Source organism: Falco punctatus (genome assembly GCF_963210335.1).
Source record: "Falco punctatus genome assembly, chromosome: 4".
NCBI classification, from domain to species: domain Eukaryota; kingdom Metazoa; phylum Chordata; class Aves; order Falconiformes; family Falconidae; genus Falco; species Falco punctatus.
In genome coordinates, this window is record NC_137583.1 from 3,263,877 (window position 1) to 3,281,505 (window position 17,629).

The following is a 17,629-nucleotide window of genomic DNA, read 5'->3' on the forward strand; positions in this document are numbered from 1 at the left end:
TGGCATTGTCATGTCAGGATAGCATATAGCTACCTTTCCTTTGCTCTCTATTCAAAAAAATAGCATAAAATTTTGACCATAAAATGCACAAAAGGCATCAGGAGTTACTTATTAGACAAATTTGTATTCCAGCACAAAAATAAAAAACTCAGTGTCAGAAATATTTCAAAAACGAAATTAATCTGAAATGCTTATTCAGAACTTTGGAAGCAGGAAACTTCATGATATCATTAGAAGTGTCAAAAATAACCCATTGGATTATTTTTTTTAATGAATCAATAATAAAATTACCTGTATATATTACTTAAAAACAAATAACATCACTGAAAAAAATCCACTGTTTTGTTCAGATACTGAGTATCTGAAAGTAATCTGATTTAGAGACAAAAACCCAACAACAAAAAGCAATTATGGCACTCCTGGTCATGACTGGAGTATTAGAAACTTACGTATAATTTTGTTAGACAGAGTGGATAGAGGATACAGAAATACAGAGAGGACCTCTGCTAGAACCCCAAGAGCGGCATGCCGGGCACTTCAATGGAAAGCTCAAGGATAATTGTTAAATTCAAGATTAATACTAACTTTGAGCTGTTAGCCTCCTCTGCAATGCAGAGTGAAGCCTGGCTGATGCCATTTCCACAAAAGCTGACACAAAAAAAGTGCAAGTTCAGTGACTAGTCTGGACTACTTATTTCTTCCTTTTAGCAGCTTTTCATACTACAGCATTCTCTGTGTACAATACACACAACAACAGGACAAACTCAGAGACAGCATAAGTTAGAAGCTGCAGAGTGGCATAAATCTAATTAAGTTTAAGTGGTAAGACTAAAAGAATGTAAATTAGAACCAGATACATATCAGCTTCCTCACATGCAAGTTGCACTGAATCAGACTTCCTCTGGATTCTCTAAATCCAGCCCAACATTACTACTTGGTGGAACTCAAAATTGAGCTAGAGTCTTAGGCAATAGTTAACCAAAAAGAATGCATTTAAGATTAAGAACGCTGAGAATACATACTCAAAATATATTTTTTAGAAAAGCAATCAAGAGAAAACAGTTTAAGCTTTTGTTTTTTCTACAAATATATATTAGTTTACAAGAGGAATCCCCCAGGTCAAAATCACAGCTGAAATTATTTCCTCAAGGATTTCCACTGCTGTTCATTTTACCAGTAATGGTCAATAACTGTAGCAATCAAAACCATCATCTTTCTACAGTGGGATCAGTAAAAACCTGGTACATAGGCAGTAGCAAGGTGAACATGAAAGAACAGCAAAACCAATATCTACTATAAAGCTAAGAGCCAGTAATATCAAAGAGCCCATCAAGGTATAAAACCTTCATTTTACAAACTTCTGAAAGAGCAAGCTACTGTTATCTTGCCTATTTGGGACTGCCTGTCCAAATACATTGTGATTGTTTACTTTGCAATTACTTCAGTAAGTTGATTATCAACAGTAGTAAATCAATTCTGTCAAGGCAATTACTTTTTGAAAAGTATATACAGAAAAACAGAACAAAGACCAAAAGAAGAAAAGCTGAATTCATCTTAAAAGATGAGTTTATGCACAGAGGCTACACACAAGAGCAGTTTGAAATCCAAAATACCATTTTTCTAGTTAGCACCTATTCAGGTTGATACCCAAGATGCATACACTTCCTGAGTGCTTACACCACTCAGAAAAAAAACCTGACAAAGACACGTATTGCTAAGCATGCAGGCAATAAATAGTCTGATCTACACTGAAAGTTGACAGAGCTGAAAATACTGTTCTAACATTAGTTAACCCACCTTAAATGCTTATCGTGAATGTTAAAAGCAAAAATATTTCCCATATGATTGGAAACATGAGCCTCTCTACCTGCAGCTGAATCATTTGCTATGTTAAAATCCTGTACTCACCTTTTAGTGGCAGCGAAAGGAAAATTGAGCGCTTGTTACTAACGGTAACAGTCTACCTCTTAATTTTCATGAACTGTGAAGGAATCTTTGCAACCCACTCATGCCCACCCAGTTACATGTTCTTCAATGAGATACTAGGGAGTGTGAGTTCTCAAATTGTCCCTAGTTTGACAGCAGTTTCGTTGCAACTTTTTGTCCAGTACCAGTGCAAATGCAATTGGGAAAAGAGGGGCACTTCATATGACGTAAGTACCTTTCCAAAATAAACAGAAATGATTCTCTCTTGTGTACTAACCAACTTAAATGCAACTTATTGGTTTTGCACATGAGGAAGACTACTTTTGAAGGGCTTCTGAAGACATTTTTCTATATGTCTTAGACTGAGTAAAATGCAAAGATTGATAAAGCTAGCATCTAGGCTGATATATAGTGCAAACACAAAGCATCTATATCCAGCAAAGCAGAGAACTAAATTTCAGACTTACGTTTCTCATCATCAGCATGTACTAGAGATGCTGCTCTCGACAAAACATCCAATGGAGTCTCCATTCCTCTCTGGATCCTGGAAAATTCAGAGCCAAAGTTTCAACGAGTAAACTCACAGAGCCCTTACCACAACATACGCAGTGGTATGCCCCTTGTTCACAGCATACACACATCAGGTTTAACAGGAGGAAGTAGTAATGAACAAGAAGAGCACCACAGCAGAAAGAATAAAAAAAAAAAAACAGGTTTCTGCTGCTCTTTGCATGTTCTACTAGCACAGGATTTGCTAAAACTCAGTGCTGAAAACAAGGAAATGCTGGAATTAGCTTTCCCACCAACTACTCATCCAAAACAAATCAGAAGACCAAATTCTCAAGTACTTGACTGAAGCTGATGACCACTGCTCATGTACGTTGTGTCCTGGTTTCAGCTGGGCCAGAGCTAATTTTCTTCCTAGAATCCGGAGCAGTGCTATGCTTTGGATTTAGGATGAGAATGATGTTGCTAACACACTGATGGTTTTAGTATAAACACTACTTAGCAACAGCCAAGTCAAGGACTTCTCAGCTTCTTACACCGCCCCAACCAGCAAGTAGGCTGGGGGGGGGGGGGAAGGGCACAAGAAGCTGGCAGGGGGCACAGCCAGGACAGCTGATCCCAACTGACCAAAGGGCTATTCCATACCATAGGACATCATGCTTAGCGTAGGAACTGGGGGGAAAGCTGCCCAGGGGCCGCCGCTTGGGAACTGACTGGGCATCTGTCAGCAAGTGGTAAGCAATTGCATTGTGCATCACTTGTTTTATCTGTTCTAATTCCTTTACCATTTTTATCTGTTCTAATTCCTTTATCATTATTATTACTTTCTTCTTTTTCTATCCCATTAAACTGTCTTTATCTCAACCCACGAGTTTTCTCACTTTTACTCTTCCAATTTTCTCCCTCATCCCGCTGAGGCGGGGAGAGTGAGTGAGCGGCTGTGCAGTGTGTAGTTGCTGGCTGGGGTTAAACCACAACAGTTGCAACAGGGTCATCTGCTACATGTTGTAAGCAGTTTGGCCTCCCACATATCGGCCTTCCACCCCAATAAATAGCTATTTGAGACAATACCCAAAGATGTGACTCGTCTGAAGTCAAGATGACAGCTGGCTCGGCATGAGCGTAAGATTGCTCGAGATCCATATTCAATAAACTTGCACCCCACACTCTCCCATGCCCAAAGTAGAATCATCCAAAGCTTATAAGCCATTAAGACATTTTCATACTCATGAACATCTAGTGAAACACTGGGCACGCGTATATATAATGACACAGACAGAACAGCATAACTTGTATAATCATAATCACACCTCAGTAGCTGCTTTGCCCTGTTTTTCTCTGCTTACAACACAATTCCCATACTTGAAAAATGAACCCCATCACATAAAAACACACATTTCAGCACTCGGACTCGCCTGAAAAAACGCATCATGTTACAGCTCATACAAGCCTGTCAAAGTTTCACACGAATGGCTTCAAAACTAAAAACCAAGTTCCTAATATAAAGTTCCAAAAATATGGAAGGGAAAGGAAAGAAGAGAATAACATGTTGTCGAGACGCTTTTGTTGAAAAGCCAACAGCTTATATGTGTTTTTAAATAAGGTGGCAACAGCATAGACAGAACTGTTAAGAAAACAAGTGGAGAAAGAAACCCCAGGACTGCTAACAATTTTGCTGGGGTTTTTCCCCACAAAACTAGCATGCTATCCTGCCATAAGAACTGTTTACTGTAACCTACTTTACAGTATGATCTTAAAAAAAAAAAAAAAAAGAAAAAATGGTAGTGGCAACTACAGAAATCTCAAACACATGTATATAGACTTAACAATAAGCATATGTTTGGGAAGCAATTTCCTTGACTTTGCACTATAAATAATAAACCTCGCTATCCTCCCTCCCTCTTCCTAAATAATGTCAAACACTTTAAAACTAATCACAGATTTGAAAGCGTAAGGAAAAGGATTCTTAAAGTATTTTTAAGTTTAAAAATATATACTTTCGATAAAGAATTAAATTCACTCTTGTTTCCATAGAAGTGTGCAAGAAGAAGAGACATACTTGAAATAATTAAGTATAGCGCTTGAGGATAAAACCACAAATTCTCCCTCCCTGTCAGAATTAGCTTTTGCTCAAAGAACAGTATCCTAACTAAACTTATAAAATCAGTTAACTCTTTCATTTTAAAACAGTGTACGTGGGGCAACAGGTTTTAGAAAACAAGATCCCAGATTCTTATTTTACTAAGCCTGTTTTCATTAAATATTTCTTTGTGTCACGTTTGGCCACACTTTCTTCCAAATCAAAGCAAAGCTCTGAAAGAGAGTGTTCACTAAAGAAGCCTTCAGCATCAGTCCACTTTGATCCCTTAGACCTTGATGCTTGGTTCTTTTCCTGCTTTTTGTTTTCTTAGAGTTTAAATTGCAGCACTTTATTTCTCCCCAGACTACTGATTACTGACCCTCTCACACAAATTCCTCTAACAGAGTGAAAATTAAGTTGGAAAAAAAGATTAAAATATGTCTGATCAGATGCTGCTGCTACACCATACTGATGGCTAACCCATGATTAAGTACTAACCAGCTTTGTCCTAAATTTCAGACAGTAATACAAAGCTTTTTGGTCAATTCTTTAGAAAAACCCTCTTGGTAAAGAACAATGCAAAGGATATTAAGATATCTTTTATTGAAAACAAATTGCTGTTTTCTTTAAGTTTTTCAGTAATATTTGAATAATAGGAATAGCAGATGCCCAATCCCTTTCCAGAACGTGCTCCTAGTAAGAGAATTAGCCAGTGACAAAATTCCTTACTGAGAGGAGGAAACAGGAACCAAGTCTTAATTCTATTCAGGAAATTAGACACTTTAAAACCAACTTCACTAAAACTGCCTTCAATATAGTTTTGTAGCTTTGCATATTATTAAAGCTCATATCATGAGTGAACTGCAAGAAGTGTTTCCCTAATAGCTAAAGTCTTGTGAAGAATGATGTGTTCATTCAAGAGCTTCTTTGAAGGGATGCTGTCAACACAGGGATCTACACATGCCAGGGTGCAATACCGTACATGCTGTGATTTTTTTTTTTTATTTTTTTTTTTATACACCCTGAACACATTTACAGTTACGAAAATTTACCTTCAAGGAGCTATAAACTTCTAGATTATTTTCCAAACAATATAATTTATAGATACAGGGATATTTTAATCTAACAAGTCAGGGATAACAGTTTGGGAAAGAAATAAAGGTTGCCCACAGGAATCTTCTCTTAAGATCTTCTCAAAGCTTAAAAGCCTAATTCTATCTCGGCAAGGACACCAACTGCTACAGCTTCTCCAAAGCAGCCTTCAGAGAACAGCCCGGTCATCATCCTCGAAGGAGTCACCTTTCAGAAATGAAAGAATAGTTCAATTTCCAGGGTTCTTAAAAACACGCAGTTAAAAAGCAGACTTCTAATAAAAGCCAGCTAATTCTCTGTGTGACACAGAAACCCATCCATGCAGCAGAAACCAACCCAGTCCAAAGCGGCATTTTTGTAAGTATCCCCATAAAACCCCAACACTCTAGCTTATGTGCACATATTGCTCTACACTGAGATCTCACAAGAGAAAACAAGTGACTAGTGAAATACAAGTCCACAAACTTCACTTCCTCTGGATAGTTCTAATTTCCTAAGCATCTTACTTGTTTCAAAATCTTAACTGTTAAAGACAGACAAGCCAAAGGCACTTTAACAAGCGTTCAAGATATTTTTATCTACCGTAATTTCAAATGTTAGTTTAATATCTTACTCAGACATTTTATTCATCAGTTATTGCTTCCCTCAACACTCCCCTAGCCTATCATCTTGCCTACATTGGCGCGAAGAAACATTCTGAAAAAACAGTAAAGACATAGAAGGTAAACCATAAAGATACAATGTCTGAGAGTTACTAATGAATGAAACTAAATGAAACAAAGTAACTAAACACTGATCCACTTGTAAGTTCTTTTAGGCACATTTGAAGAACACACTATTAGTGTAATAAAAACATTTTTGGTTTTTTTTTTGTTGAATTATTTTCCCTCTCCTTTCCAAGCTTTTGCAAGTTCCTTGCACACAGAGTACCCTCAGCTTCACAAATGGCTGTTAACATGTTTCTGAAGACTACAGAGAAATTAAAGCTTTTGAAAATGAACAGTAAAGTGATTTCATGGATTTATACAGCACCTTCCAAGCACCAGGGAAAGCAGGTGGGGAAAAACCCTAAAGTTGTTTGCTTGAAACTTAAGTAAACAGGCAGTAAAGAAACCGGCACCAGACACTAACTACAGACTGAACATGAACAGTAAGGCATTTATTCAATCCCACAAAAATTATTATTCATAGTGCCTTATGTCAGGAAAGATTTGAAATAATGAGAAGAACTTTATTTTTTTTTTTAAATGTGAGGAAAGTGAAGGGACAGAAAGTGAAGGAGAAACATGAAAGATTATGTTTGCGGCAGTAGTCTCCATTATGGAGACATAACGGCTTTTGTCTAGAACAGATCTTAATTAGTAAATGAAGGAACAAGTTAGATGACAGAAACAAGGAAAAAGTTGGGTGATCAAAGCAAAAGGCCTGCACAAAAAACGCACGCGCTGTGCAGATAAGAAAAATCAGAATAATTTAGACATTAGTTTGGATATAAAGATCTAAAGAGAGGTCACAGTCGTGAAGATACTTGGATTACAGGTCTGACTGACCAACAGAATAGCAGCATTGCCCAGAGCCATTGCAAACACATTAATAAGAAACATCTGAAAGCAGACACCAATAAGAGGTCTCTCAAACTTGTTGAGTGTGAACTAGAGATAGACACCTACATGATGCCAAGGAGAGAGAAAGGTTGAGCCATTCAACGATGCAGAGAAAAATCTGGCACTTGAATTCATATGTCTGGTGAAATCACGGAGAGAAGGTTGGAGGAAGAAGAGAATTAATAAACAAAGCCCATTATAACAATGAAAAAGTGAGACAAAAACAAGACCCTCGAGAAACAGCCAAGAGCGTGGACTGAAGTAACGTAGACAAACACAAGTGTAGGGAAAACAAGATTAATTGAAGAGCGTGGTCAAATAGGCCAAAAGCAGCTCACATCTAGGAAGACACAAATACAGCACCTCCCAGTCAAATTCATAACCAGAAGTACCTAGAGAAAGAAACTCTGGATGATTTTATGGAAGCTACACCAAAAAGGCAATCCAGACACAACTTAGCAGCACAATCTATCGTCTACCAAGGAAAGGAAGATAAAGCAGGAGTTTGATGCAAACTGGGTCAACATCTTTTATTTTTTTAAGATAGGAGTAAAGCGTATTTGTACTGTGAATAACCATAAGCACATTGCACTATGTGCCCACAGTAGCCACAATACGTTTAAATTCCTTCAACTGCACTTAGATCAGAGCTGCTACTTGTGGATACAGAACTCCAGTGTTGAGATGCCCATGCAAAACATTACCTGTAAGCACTCAGTTTAGATTGTGATTACCATGTAGCACTGATCATCCTTCTGCCTTTACAATTCACAGTCTTCAGGTTCAGTTCAAGATACTTAGCCAAAGGAATCACAGAAATACCACTTTTTTTCCTTTTGGTTTTTTGGTTTTTTTTGTTTTGGTTTTTTTTAATGAATTCATTCAGTACTTTGGTGGGCTTTTTTACCATGCTTGTTTTGCCCGTGGAAAATGTGTTTGAACAGGCAAATCTTCAAGCAGAAACAACTTAATGATTTAACTTATCACGCAGAAAATTATAAGCTTAAAGCAAAGCTTTGGCATTTTACCTTGTGCTTTTTGCTTTCTTGTTGTTTAAATCCATGAAATTACCTTAACAAGGTAACATTCTAAAGAGAAAGCTATTAGCAATGGTATTTGAACTGAAAGGTAAAAAACATAAGAAATTGAAAGATGGAAAAATTTAACATGAACATGCCTTGTATCTGCAAGATCACTCACTCCATCCTGTATGTTACACGTTCTGCTGCAGACATATTATGAAACATCTAACCACAGTAAAAAGAACTGAACCAAAACTACCTTTTATAATAGAAAACTTTCAAATGTATGAAAACAAATTAACCTTCTCAGCATCTCCACATTGTATTAGTTATCAAAGCTACACATACTGAAACAAGAACCTCCTGATGTTTTATAACGTGAACACACTTCTCCAGTTAGCATGCCCCAAAGGTCTGTATCAATGACTTTCCATCCTGTTCTAGCTCCTAGCCACGTTTTATACTACCAGACTGTCAGATCTACCCCTTGCAGCACCACTTCTGGGTGCTCATCACTTAGGGACTGGCCTAATTCCTCCTCTAAAGTGGGTGTAAAAGCTACATGGTAGCTAGCACTGGTCTCACTGCATAGTTACTGAGCAGAGATAAGGCAGGCGAGCAGCACGGCATCCCGCACTGAAAACACCCTGTCCCCATTCCCCACAGCGTGTGTTGGAGATGCTGGTGATTCACCAACAACTGTTTCAGTTTCCAGTAGTTTGCTTAAAAAAAAAACCAATGAAAATGCACAGCACAGACACTCAGGTTCTACCAGGAGTCTAATGGGCCAGATCTGTGTTTTATTCTTAACTGAAGATAATCCCCTATAACTGATCCCAAAAAGCCTTGTAGCCTGATCCCAAACATCAAGACTGTAACTGGTGTATCAATGAGATGAAGGAGAGATGTAGGGAATTTAAGCAAAACACACTCTACTTTAGAAACACCCTCACAAGTTCGCAGACATGAAAATACAAATAAAGGCCAAGAAGTTTAGAGGAGAGCCTTAAAAAAAAGTTGATCTATTATTAAGGCAGGAGAGGCAGATTGCTGCCAGATTTTTATACAGTTTTGGATTTAAGGGCTCTTAATACCACTGCCTGCAACAAGAATTTCACTCAGGTTTCACAGCCTACAGTTTGTTCTTCTATGAGAAATGCTCTTTAAACACCACCACCCCCCATTCTAAAGTTACAGAAAACCTAATCAGAAAAATTACCCTGCAGGAGCAACCCTGGAGCTCTTCATCAATTAGTCCTCTTTAGTTTCATTAAAAATTGTCCATTATTTCTCATTCCTGATAATTCTGAAACACCAACAGAGGGAGAGGGAAGTGACCTGGCTCCACGGGGTCTCAAGTGTCACTGGGAAGGGCTGTTACATCCCCATTCCTCGCGTCTCCAGAAACTGGGTGCGCTTGTGTCGCCGCAGCCAGCTCGACTCAGAAAATTCATTACTTCTGATTACATCTGGGAAACATAAAGCCAGCTTGACCGAACCGACCGAAAATCCACTGCAAGATTAAATTAAAAGAGAAGGAAAAACAAAACAAAACAAAACGCCATTGAAAAAGGGAATATACTAGATGCAGAGACAGCGCCCTTCGCACTCATTCTAGATCTCACCCCAGGGCCCCCGCTACGATGACATCCCAGGGGTTTCTCTGTAAGAAAGACGCTCCACCGGAGCCGAGCTGCGCCTGTAAGATGGCAGTCAAGGCGCTCGCCGCTCGCGCCTGTCGCCAGGAGCTTCGGTGGGGATGTCCCCCGGCAGCGCACCTGGCCCCGCCAGCGGCACCCGCGGCCGCCCGGGCAGGCGGGGCCCGGGACCGCGGCCGCCGGCCCTCCCCCGGCAGAACGCCCCGGGGCCGGGGCCGGCCCCGCCGTCCGCCGCCAGCAGAGCGGGCCCGGGCGGGCCGCGGGGAAGGGCCCGGCCGGCCCCGCCGTCCTTCCCTCACAGCCCCGCGGGAAGGGCCCGGCCGGCCCCGCCGTCCTTCCTTCACAGCCCCGCGGGAAGGGCCCGGCCGGCCCCGCCGTCCTTCCCTCACAGCCCCGCGGGCCGCCGCGGCTCCCCCCGCCCCGGGCAGGCTCGGCTCCGCCGGCCCGGGGAAGTCCCGCAGCGCCCAGGGGCTGCCCCGTCCCGCCAGGGCGACCGCCCGCCTGTCAGCGCCTCCGGGCCGCCGCTCCCCCGCCCCGCCGCCGCTCCCCGCAGCGCCCCGCGCCTCCCGAGCGCCGGGGCAGCGGGGCCGGCCACCCCCGCCCGGGGCCACCTGTCCCCGTCCTCCCGCCGCCGACTTCCCAGCCGGGCTCCGCGCTCGGCCGCCGGCCCGCCCGGCCGCAGGGGCCGCTGCCCCGCTCACTCACCAGCGTGCTCCCGGGCCGGCGACGGCGGCGTGGCTGGGGCGGCGGCGGCCGCGGGCGGGGAGGGCAGGGCAGGGGAGCGGGCCGGGGGGCGGAGGGCTGTTTGTTTACTGCCGGGCCAGCAGCCCGGCAGCGGAGCGGAGCAGGCGCGGCGAGCCCCGGCGCCGCTGGCCCCGGCGCCGCTCGCTGCACGGCCCGGGGAGGAATCCCAGGAATGATGGAATTCTCCTCCTAGCAGGTGGGGAGAGCGGGGCGGCCGCATTGGCCGGGCCCGGCTATGAGCTCAGCATAATTAGGGTAATGAGCGCTGACATCACATCCTCGCAGGTAGGGAGAGCGCGGCGCCGGCGGCCGGGGGGGAGCGGAGCTGGGGCTGCCCCGCCCCGCGCCCAGAGCGCGACCCGGCAGCGGGGGCGGGGGGGAGCGGGGCCGGGGCTGCCCCGGGCGGGGGCGGGGTGGGTCTGTGCGTGTCTGCGTGTGCGTGTCAGTGTGTCTCTGCATGTGTTGTGCGTGTGTCTGTGCGTGTGCATGCATGTGTGTCTGCGTGAGTGTGCCTGCGTGTGTCTGCGTGAGTGTGTCTGCGTGAGTGAGTGTGCGTGTCTGTGTGTCGGTCTGGGTCTGTGTGTGTGTATATGTGTCAGCTGGTGCATGTCTGCGGGCGCGCCCCACCGCCACAGGAAAACCGAACCGCAGGACAGCCGCTGCCCCCTGGCCGGGAACAGAAGCAGACCTTGCAAATCTTTTCTAGAAGTCCAGGGCCACCGCAGTAACGCCTCCCCTGCGAACAAAGCGGCTTCTGCCAGCAGCGACACCCTGCACGCTGTCCCGGTGAAAAGGCACCCTCGTTCCGCGTGCGGGGAGCGGGCTGGCTTACACGCACAATTAAAATACAGGCAGCATTAAAAATACAGGCACAAGCGATGGAAAGCCAGCGCTGCGGCCAGGCCACATGCTGCAGGGGGGCTGGGGCTGATGCCCGCAGTGCACTTGGTGCCATGAGGGCCCTCCGTTGGTGCAGATCCGGCATTTTCCTTCTGTCCTGCTTACTGCCCGCGCTCCTGCAGTGCATCCCATCTTGCGCTCCCACTCGAGCAAGCTGCCAGAAGCCAGGCTCCTGTAGAACCGATGCCGAGCCATCGCTGTGGTCAGCAAAGCGCTCCCACGCTCCCAGTTCCAGAGGATGGAGCGCCCGTTTATACCTACAACAAGGCTAAAGGTTTGCCAGCCACCGCAACAACCCAGTCCCTCAAAACCAGCTTACTGCGAGAAGCGCCACATGCACCTGCCCCCGAAAGCCGACCCCAGCGCCCGGTGCAATTCCCACTGGAATACCAGCACCTCCTGCCCGTTCCCAGTGCTTTGCAGCTGCCTTCCAAGTTGTTTTGTTCAAGACTCGAGCAATTTAGGAGCATCTCTTGCTAAAATGCCCGCTTTGAGTAATTTCATGAAATTAAACCATCAGACAGCTTGTGCACGTGAATAAGCCCCTTCCCAGAAGCCGAGCTAAGGCTCTACCAGTGCCCGCAGAAGGTGGCAATGCCGTTCTCTGCAGCAGGCATCTCGGCCAGTGCATTCGTTACAGAGGAAGAAAGAGAGAGGAAAGCACCGCACTGTGTTGTTCACACTGAACATCAGTCACCTTTAGAGATTCTGGTCCCATAAAGCTCCGCTTTACCTCTACAAAAGCCCCAAAGAACTGGGGTTGCTGCAGGCAGTTCTTGGGAGGCCACTGCAAAGGGAAAGCCTGGGATGGCACGTGAACCTCAGCCCTGCCACAAAAAGCCTTAGGGTTGCAGCTCTGCGGTGGAACCCGAAAAGAGCACAGGGCAACAGAAATACAAAGTGTCTCAGCCGCGTTCTGCTCCTGGCATTCCTCCTACCTCTCCATGTGACAGACGTATAGGCTAATGTAACAAATGCCCCAGTATATAAATGGCAGCACAACCGTCTGCGTTTCCTCAAGGAAAAAAAGAAGTACCAAGACACAGCAAGGTTTATGTTAGATCCTGAAACTGGGATTTATGTATGGAGTAGTGGAGAGAGCACAGCTCCCACATTTACCCAGAGGAGCAGCCAAAGCAGCAGCCCGGCCAAGTGGCGTGGGAGGCTGCACGGAAGGGAACGGCCAGGGATGAACCAACACGCCCTGCATCTCAATTCCTTGAAAGATTCCGAGTCCACGAAGGGTCTGTGCTGTCCAGTTCCGATTTAAAAATCTATCCAAATCGTGCAAGAATAACTGATATTCAAGTATTTTCATATCCTTGCAAGGACAGGTCATGAGATCTCAGGGCCATCCAAGGGAAGCCAAAACCACATTCCAAACACTAAATGAAACCCAGATTTAGACTCAATGCACTTATCACATCTAGTAGAAAGATCTCAGTTGCTAAAAAAATGAAAGGCATATAGTCTAATAACAACCATAAACATTATTTTATATATTTCTTAAACTCTTCATCGATGACATTTATAACAATATATGCTAGGGGGGGTTATATTTTTTTAAGTTGATATTGTACTAATAGACTACTGGAAAATATTCTCATTCCCAGCAAGCAGAACAAGAGTTTGATGATCTAATAGTTGGAAAAATGGTTGTCAAAATAGTAATGTAAAAATTATTTGGGGGGGGGGGGAAAAGAAGAACATGAAAAATCCTATGAAATGTGGAAAACAAAGCCACAGGCACTGAGAAAATATCTGAAATTGACATTGGTACATACCACTGGAATCAACTGCTGCAGACTAATTACAAAGCTTTTTAATATGTATCTTCAAGAAAAAGTATACCACTCCTGTTTATAACAGCTGGAGGGGAAGAGGTAGGAACGGTTTCTTTGTTTAAAGACACAGAGCTCCTGGGACAAGGAGGAGCTTGAAAAAGGAAAGGTCAAAACAGCTTTTGATCCTTTGGATAAGCCATTACAGCTCCCAGCAAAAGTTTTAGAACAGGATATTTATTAAACATCTAAAGAGTCGGAGCCAACATCAGCTTTCTGGAATCGATGACCCTGTGCATTCCTGGGCAAACACTGCCAGTACAGACAGACTTTCCCACTGAAATTAGGTGTCAATGTTTGTTGAAAAAAAAAAAAAAAAGAAAGTGCAAGTTGTCAAACACTGGAAATCTTTGAAAACAAATCTTAACAGCTAATGCACCATAAGAAAACCTTGTTGAAGCTGCTGAACTCAACAGATGCTAATGCTTAGCCAATCTGTTCAAAAGGCAAATTCACAAATTAGTAAAGCAAAACCAATCTTGTTTGATGAACCATATTTTGGTTTGCTTGGGTGTTAAAATTTGGGTTTCTTTTTGCGTGTACTTCATAAGTGAATTATGTCAAAGGCTCTTTGCTGACACTGACACCAGCAAAAACACAATTTGCTCAAACACAAAAACTGACCGAGATAGTTGAGGGTTTGTACCTGAACTGAAACAAAAGTAGGGCCTCAGCCCAAACTCAGGCACCCAAGCAGAGCACCTAAGGTATGATTTAAATCCTGGGACAGAAGACTCGGGTAGCCACTCCTGCGCCACATATATACTAATCCCTGAAAAATTAGTGACATTCTGCATACAGCATAGCCAATGCAACAGAAGATTTAACCAATGCACAAGGGAGTCACAATTGTGAATGACTGTGCATCTCGGCTGTGGCAGCATCAGCAACGTCTCCCCACTTTCCTGCTGTGCAGGATGCTTGCTGAGCAAAGATTTGCTACCCTGAATCTGTGTAACAGCCCACATCCTCTGGGCCCACTGCACATGGTTTATGTAGAACAATGCGTCAGCACAGCTTCACGGAAAGACACCAATATTTCATGAGCAACAAAAGCTGCTAGGTCATTTCTGGGCATATTGTGATTAATTGCTTTGAACAGTTACCACTGTTGCACAACTTGTTTTACGATTATTTTTTTTTTTTTTCTTAAATATAGAGGAGGCAAAGGACCTGAAAGCAAAGGGGATAAAAAAAGGTATTCTGTCAAGTGCAGTTGCAGTCCATAGGGAGATCTGATGGTCCAGTTCTACAGACCCTACTCAACCATTAATCTTGTAATTATTATTGAAATTAAGCCTGACATCTGACCAACCAAGAAAATAAAACATTTCCACTATAATGTTGGTTAAAAATGCCTTGGGCAAGTTATCTCCCTACATGTGGGCTGCAGCAGTGATACCCCTTACTATTGTGAAAGACTTCAGTGTTAACTAGAGGTGGATACTCCATAGGGAAAGGGACTCAAACTTGTTTTGTTAAAGTACTTTCAAGTGATTTCAGCTTGTAAACCTAGCAGCAGGGGGCACATGCCATGTGTTACTCCGATCTACAATACAAGTGTGAAGCTACAAAGGAGATGGTCTTTCTCCTTTAGGTGCCCATTTGAGGAAGTAATTTGCCAGCTGGCATTCACTGCATGTAAAAGAAGAATTCATAAGAGTTATTCCAATTTCTTACTGCAATCTCACTTTTGTTTTTCAAACAGGAGCAACACAGATACTTCTGTTACAACAGACAGGAAGGCATGAAGTTGCCTGAAGAGAAGCCCAAGATACACTAAACTGCACAAAGATGACCGAGTTTGTGCCAGAAGCAAACACTTCTTCCAAAGCTATCACAGAACACCGTTATTGGTCACAGGCTCAATAAGGTATGCCATGGCTTCACAGATTCTGTCAGTACAATTATAATGCACGCCTCCCATCTATCCACATCTTCTTTTAATAAAATAGGTTAATTTTTACACCAGCAAACATCTTTTCTTCAATGCTAACACTGCTAAACTCTGAATCTAAAAGTCTCCCCTGCAAAAACCTAGATTCATTTGCACTGCACCTCAAAGCTATCTTATATAAAACCAGACTCAAATTCAAAACACCGTAGCACATAAGATTTAAAAAGGCACTTTAAATTTTTTTGAAGATAGTTTATTATTTCATTAGACCATAATGTGTTAAATTGCAGTAATTCCAGACAGACAAGTTGATCCAAACTTTAAGTTGATGGAGATGGTTATTTATTACCTGCTTCAAGACAAAGCTTGCCCTCTTCATAATTGTCTGCACCATCATCCAAAGGAAGATTAAAAGAGACAGTATAATTTCAGTTGGAGCAGGGTCATAACAGCAGCATAATCTTCAAGCAAACAATGAGATACTTTCAGAGTCAAACAGAAATATGAACACCATTAACTCTGTTCTTTCAGAACATTTAACCACAGGTACTTTTTGCTTGCTTTGTTCTAGAGAAGAGGAAGATTCCACCCTATGGATGTTCCCATAAGATGAAGACAGACAAGATAGCGGGGGATGGGGGGAAGGGAAAAAAAAGAAGAAAAACAGAGTATCAGTTTAACAAATTAAAAGCACTCTTTGGCCATAACTCACTGGTTTTAATTTGTTGAAGTTTTGTCAAACACCAATAAAATGACCCCAACTGGTTCACAGCAAAACTCTGGTTGGCAAATTCAGCATAAAAGAAAGGTCAGTATAATCAGTGATACACAAATGTAGGTATATATTCAGAGTAATGTATTTCTGATTCTTCCCCTCTTCCTGTGCAGTACATTTATGCATATAATAGATTTAACTCCCTACTAGATTTGTATCCTAACTTTCACATAAGACAAGAAAAACTTTAGTGCAACTGGAATCATTAAAGTCACGAACAGGTTGCAGTTCATGATTAGATGCAAGATTGTTTTAAGAGTTTACATAGTAACTCATTGTAAATTACATAATTTACATACATTTCAAGGTTGTAAGAAAAGGTTGTTCAGTCACCAGAATTTCTTCTAAACCAAAGACACCAGCAGTAGGTCACTGGACAAAAGTAATATGCCTGCCTAAAGCAACTGGACACCAGAAGACTGTCTAAAGCCCTCTTAAACATCCCCAACTGTCAGCTCAAAGGAGCATCAGGGAAATCACACTGGAAGAATCAAGTTTAGTCCCATCTGTCAGACGAAAATACTCGCACCAACTTTAATAGTGTTTCTATGTGCCAACTCCATAGCTTGTACACTGTGACCCTGGTAATTATTGAGGACTTGAAATTCCTACTGACTAGCGATTTCTCGACTAAGGTCTGTTACCTCACCAGAGCAAGTGGGCTTTCTCCTCAGGTTTCCAGATGTGCTGTAACCGCTGTGGTTGCTGAATGGCTTGCAGAAGGCTGCAGGTGACACCGGTGCAGCCTTGCTGCCTGCAGTCCCTCAGGGATTGAGACGGGGCTGGAAGACGCTACTGAGGCAGCTGCGCAAATACAAGGGGAACATCCGCCAGCCATCAGATCATTTGAGTCCTGAACTCAGGAGGGTAGAAGGGTTTGAGTTTGTTTTGTTTTTTTTTCCTGTTGTTTTTAATACAAATAACATACTTGTTTTCAATTCTACATGGGAAAGAGAATTTTGCTGAAATTAGGCACAAATTAACTAGACAAGGCAAAGAGAAGACATTCTTTAAACAACAAGAAGTAAAGCAGAAGGAAACAGGTACTTTAAAAACACCTATGCAAGTACAACCTTTAAATATAATCCACTTTAAAATGTCATAGGAATTTAAAGCACAGTGATGTAGTTTCATCATCCACCGTTGTCTGACAGTTTGAATGTGAGTTTGTACAAAGTGCTACAGACTCAAGCCTTCTACTTGGCAAATTTCTAATCCAAGGATGCAGGGTCAGAGTTAGTAGTGAGTGTGTAGAATGTGCACAATCTGATCTTGTAGGATGTATGCCCCAATGCCAGACTTTGGAGGCAATGGGGGTGGCAGGAAGAGATTGGCTAGATCTTATTGTAAAAATAATCTAGTTTCAAAAAGCCTTGTCCCAGACTGTAATGCTGAAGCACTGCAACAGCATCATGAGAGACACTGGTAGGCTGCTTTGTATCACTCCTGCAGCACTTCTTGAAGCATTCTAGGATGCTACTAACTTCTTGGCTCTCACTATTGTCTTGTACGGGGAGTCAGCCAGACATTTCATCACTGCATAACAGCAAGAAAACTTGAGGATGGCAACATTAAAAGAAAAA

At 43.0% G+C, this 17,629-nt stretch overlaps 1 protein-coding gene and 1 long non-coding RNA gene across 4 annotated transcripts in view; one reads left to right on the forward strand and one right to left on the reverse strand.

Annotated features, from left to right (window-relative positions):
- VGLL4 (vestigial like family member 4) overlaps positions 1-10,726 on the reverse strand; it is a 110,742-nt gene extending 100,016 nt beyond the window's left edge. Inside the window, exons 1-3 of one of the 3 annotated variants that reach the window (XM_080386188.1) lie at positions 10,595-10,710; positions 9,451-9,744; positions 2,394-2,470 (exon numbers count right to left, since the gene is read on the reverse strand). In XM_080386188.1, coding sequence (XP_080242314.1) covers positions 2,394-2,470; positions 9,451-9,479 — 106 coding nt within the window. In that variant the 5' untranslated portion in view covers positions 9,480-9,744; positions 10,595-10,710. Of the gene's footprint in view, positions 1-2,393; positions 2,471-9,450; positions 9,745-10,594 lie in introns of those variants that run through there. The other 2 variants (XM_080386190.1, XR_013927926.1) reach the window with 2 other exon arrangements.
- A 52-nt stretch (positions 10,727-10,778) lies between these two features.
- LOC308063354 lies at positions 10,779-15,978 on the forward strand. The gene is made up of 3 exons (XR_013927927.1): positions 10,779-10,918; positions 15,083-15,247; positions 15,843-15,978. It is a non-coding gene; the product is annotated as an uncharacterized lncRNA (long non-coding RNA).
- Positions 15,979-17,629: the final 1,651 nt, after the last annotated feature.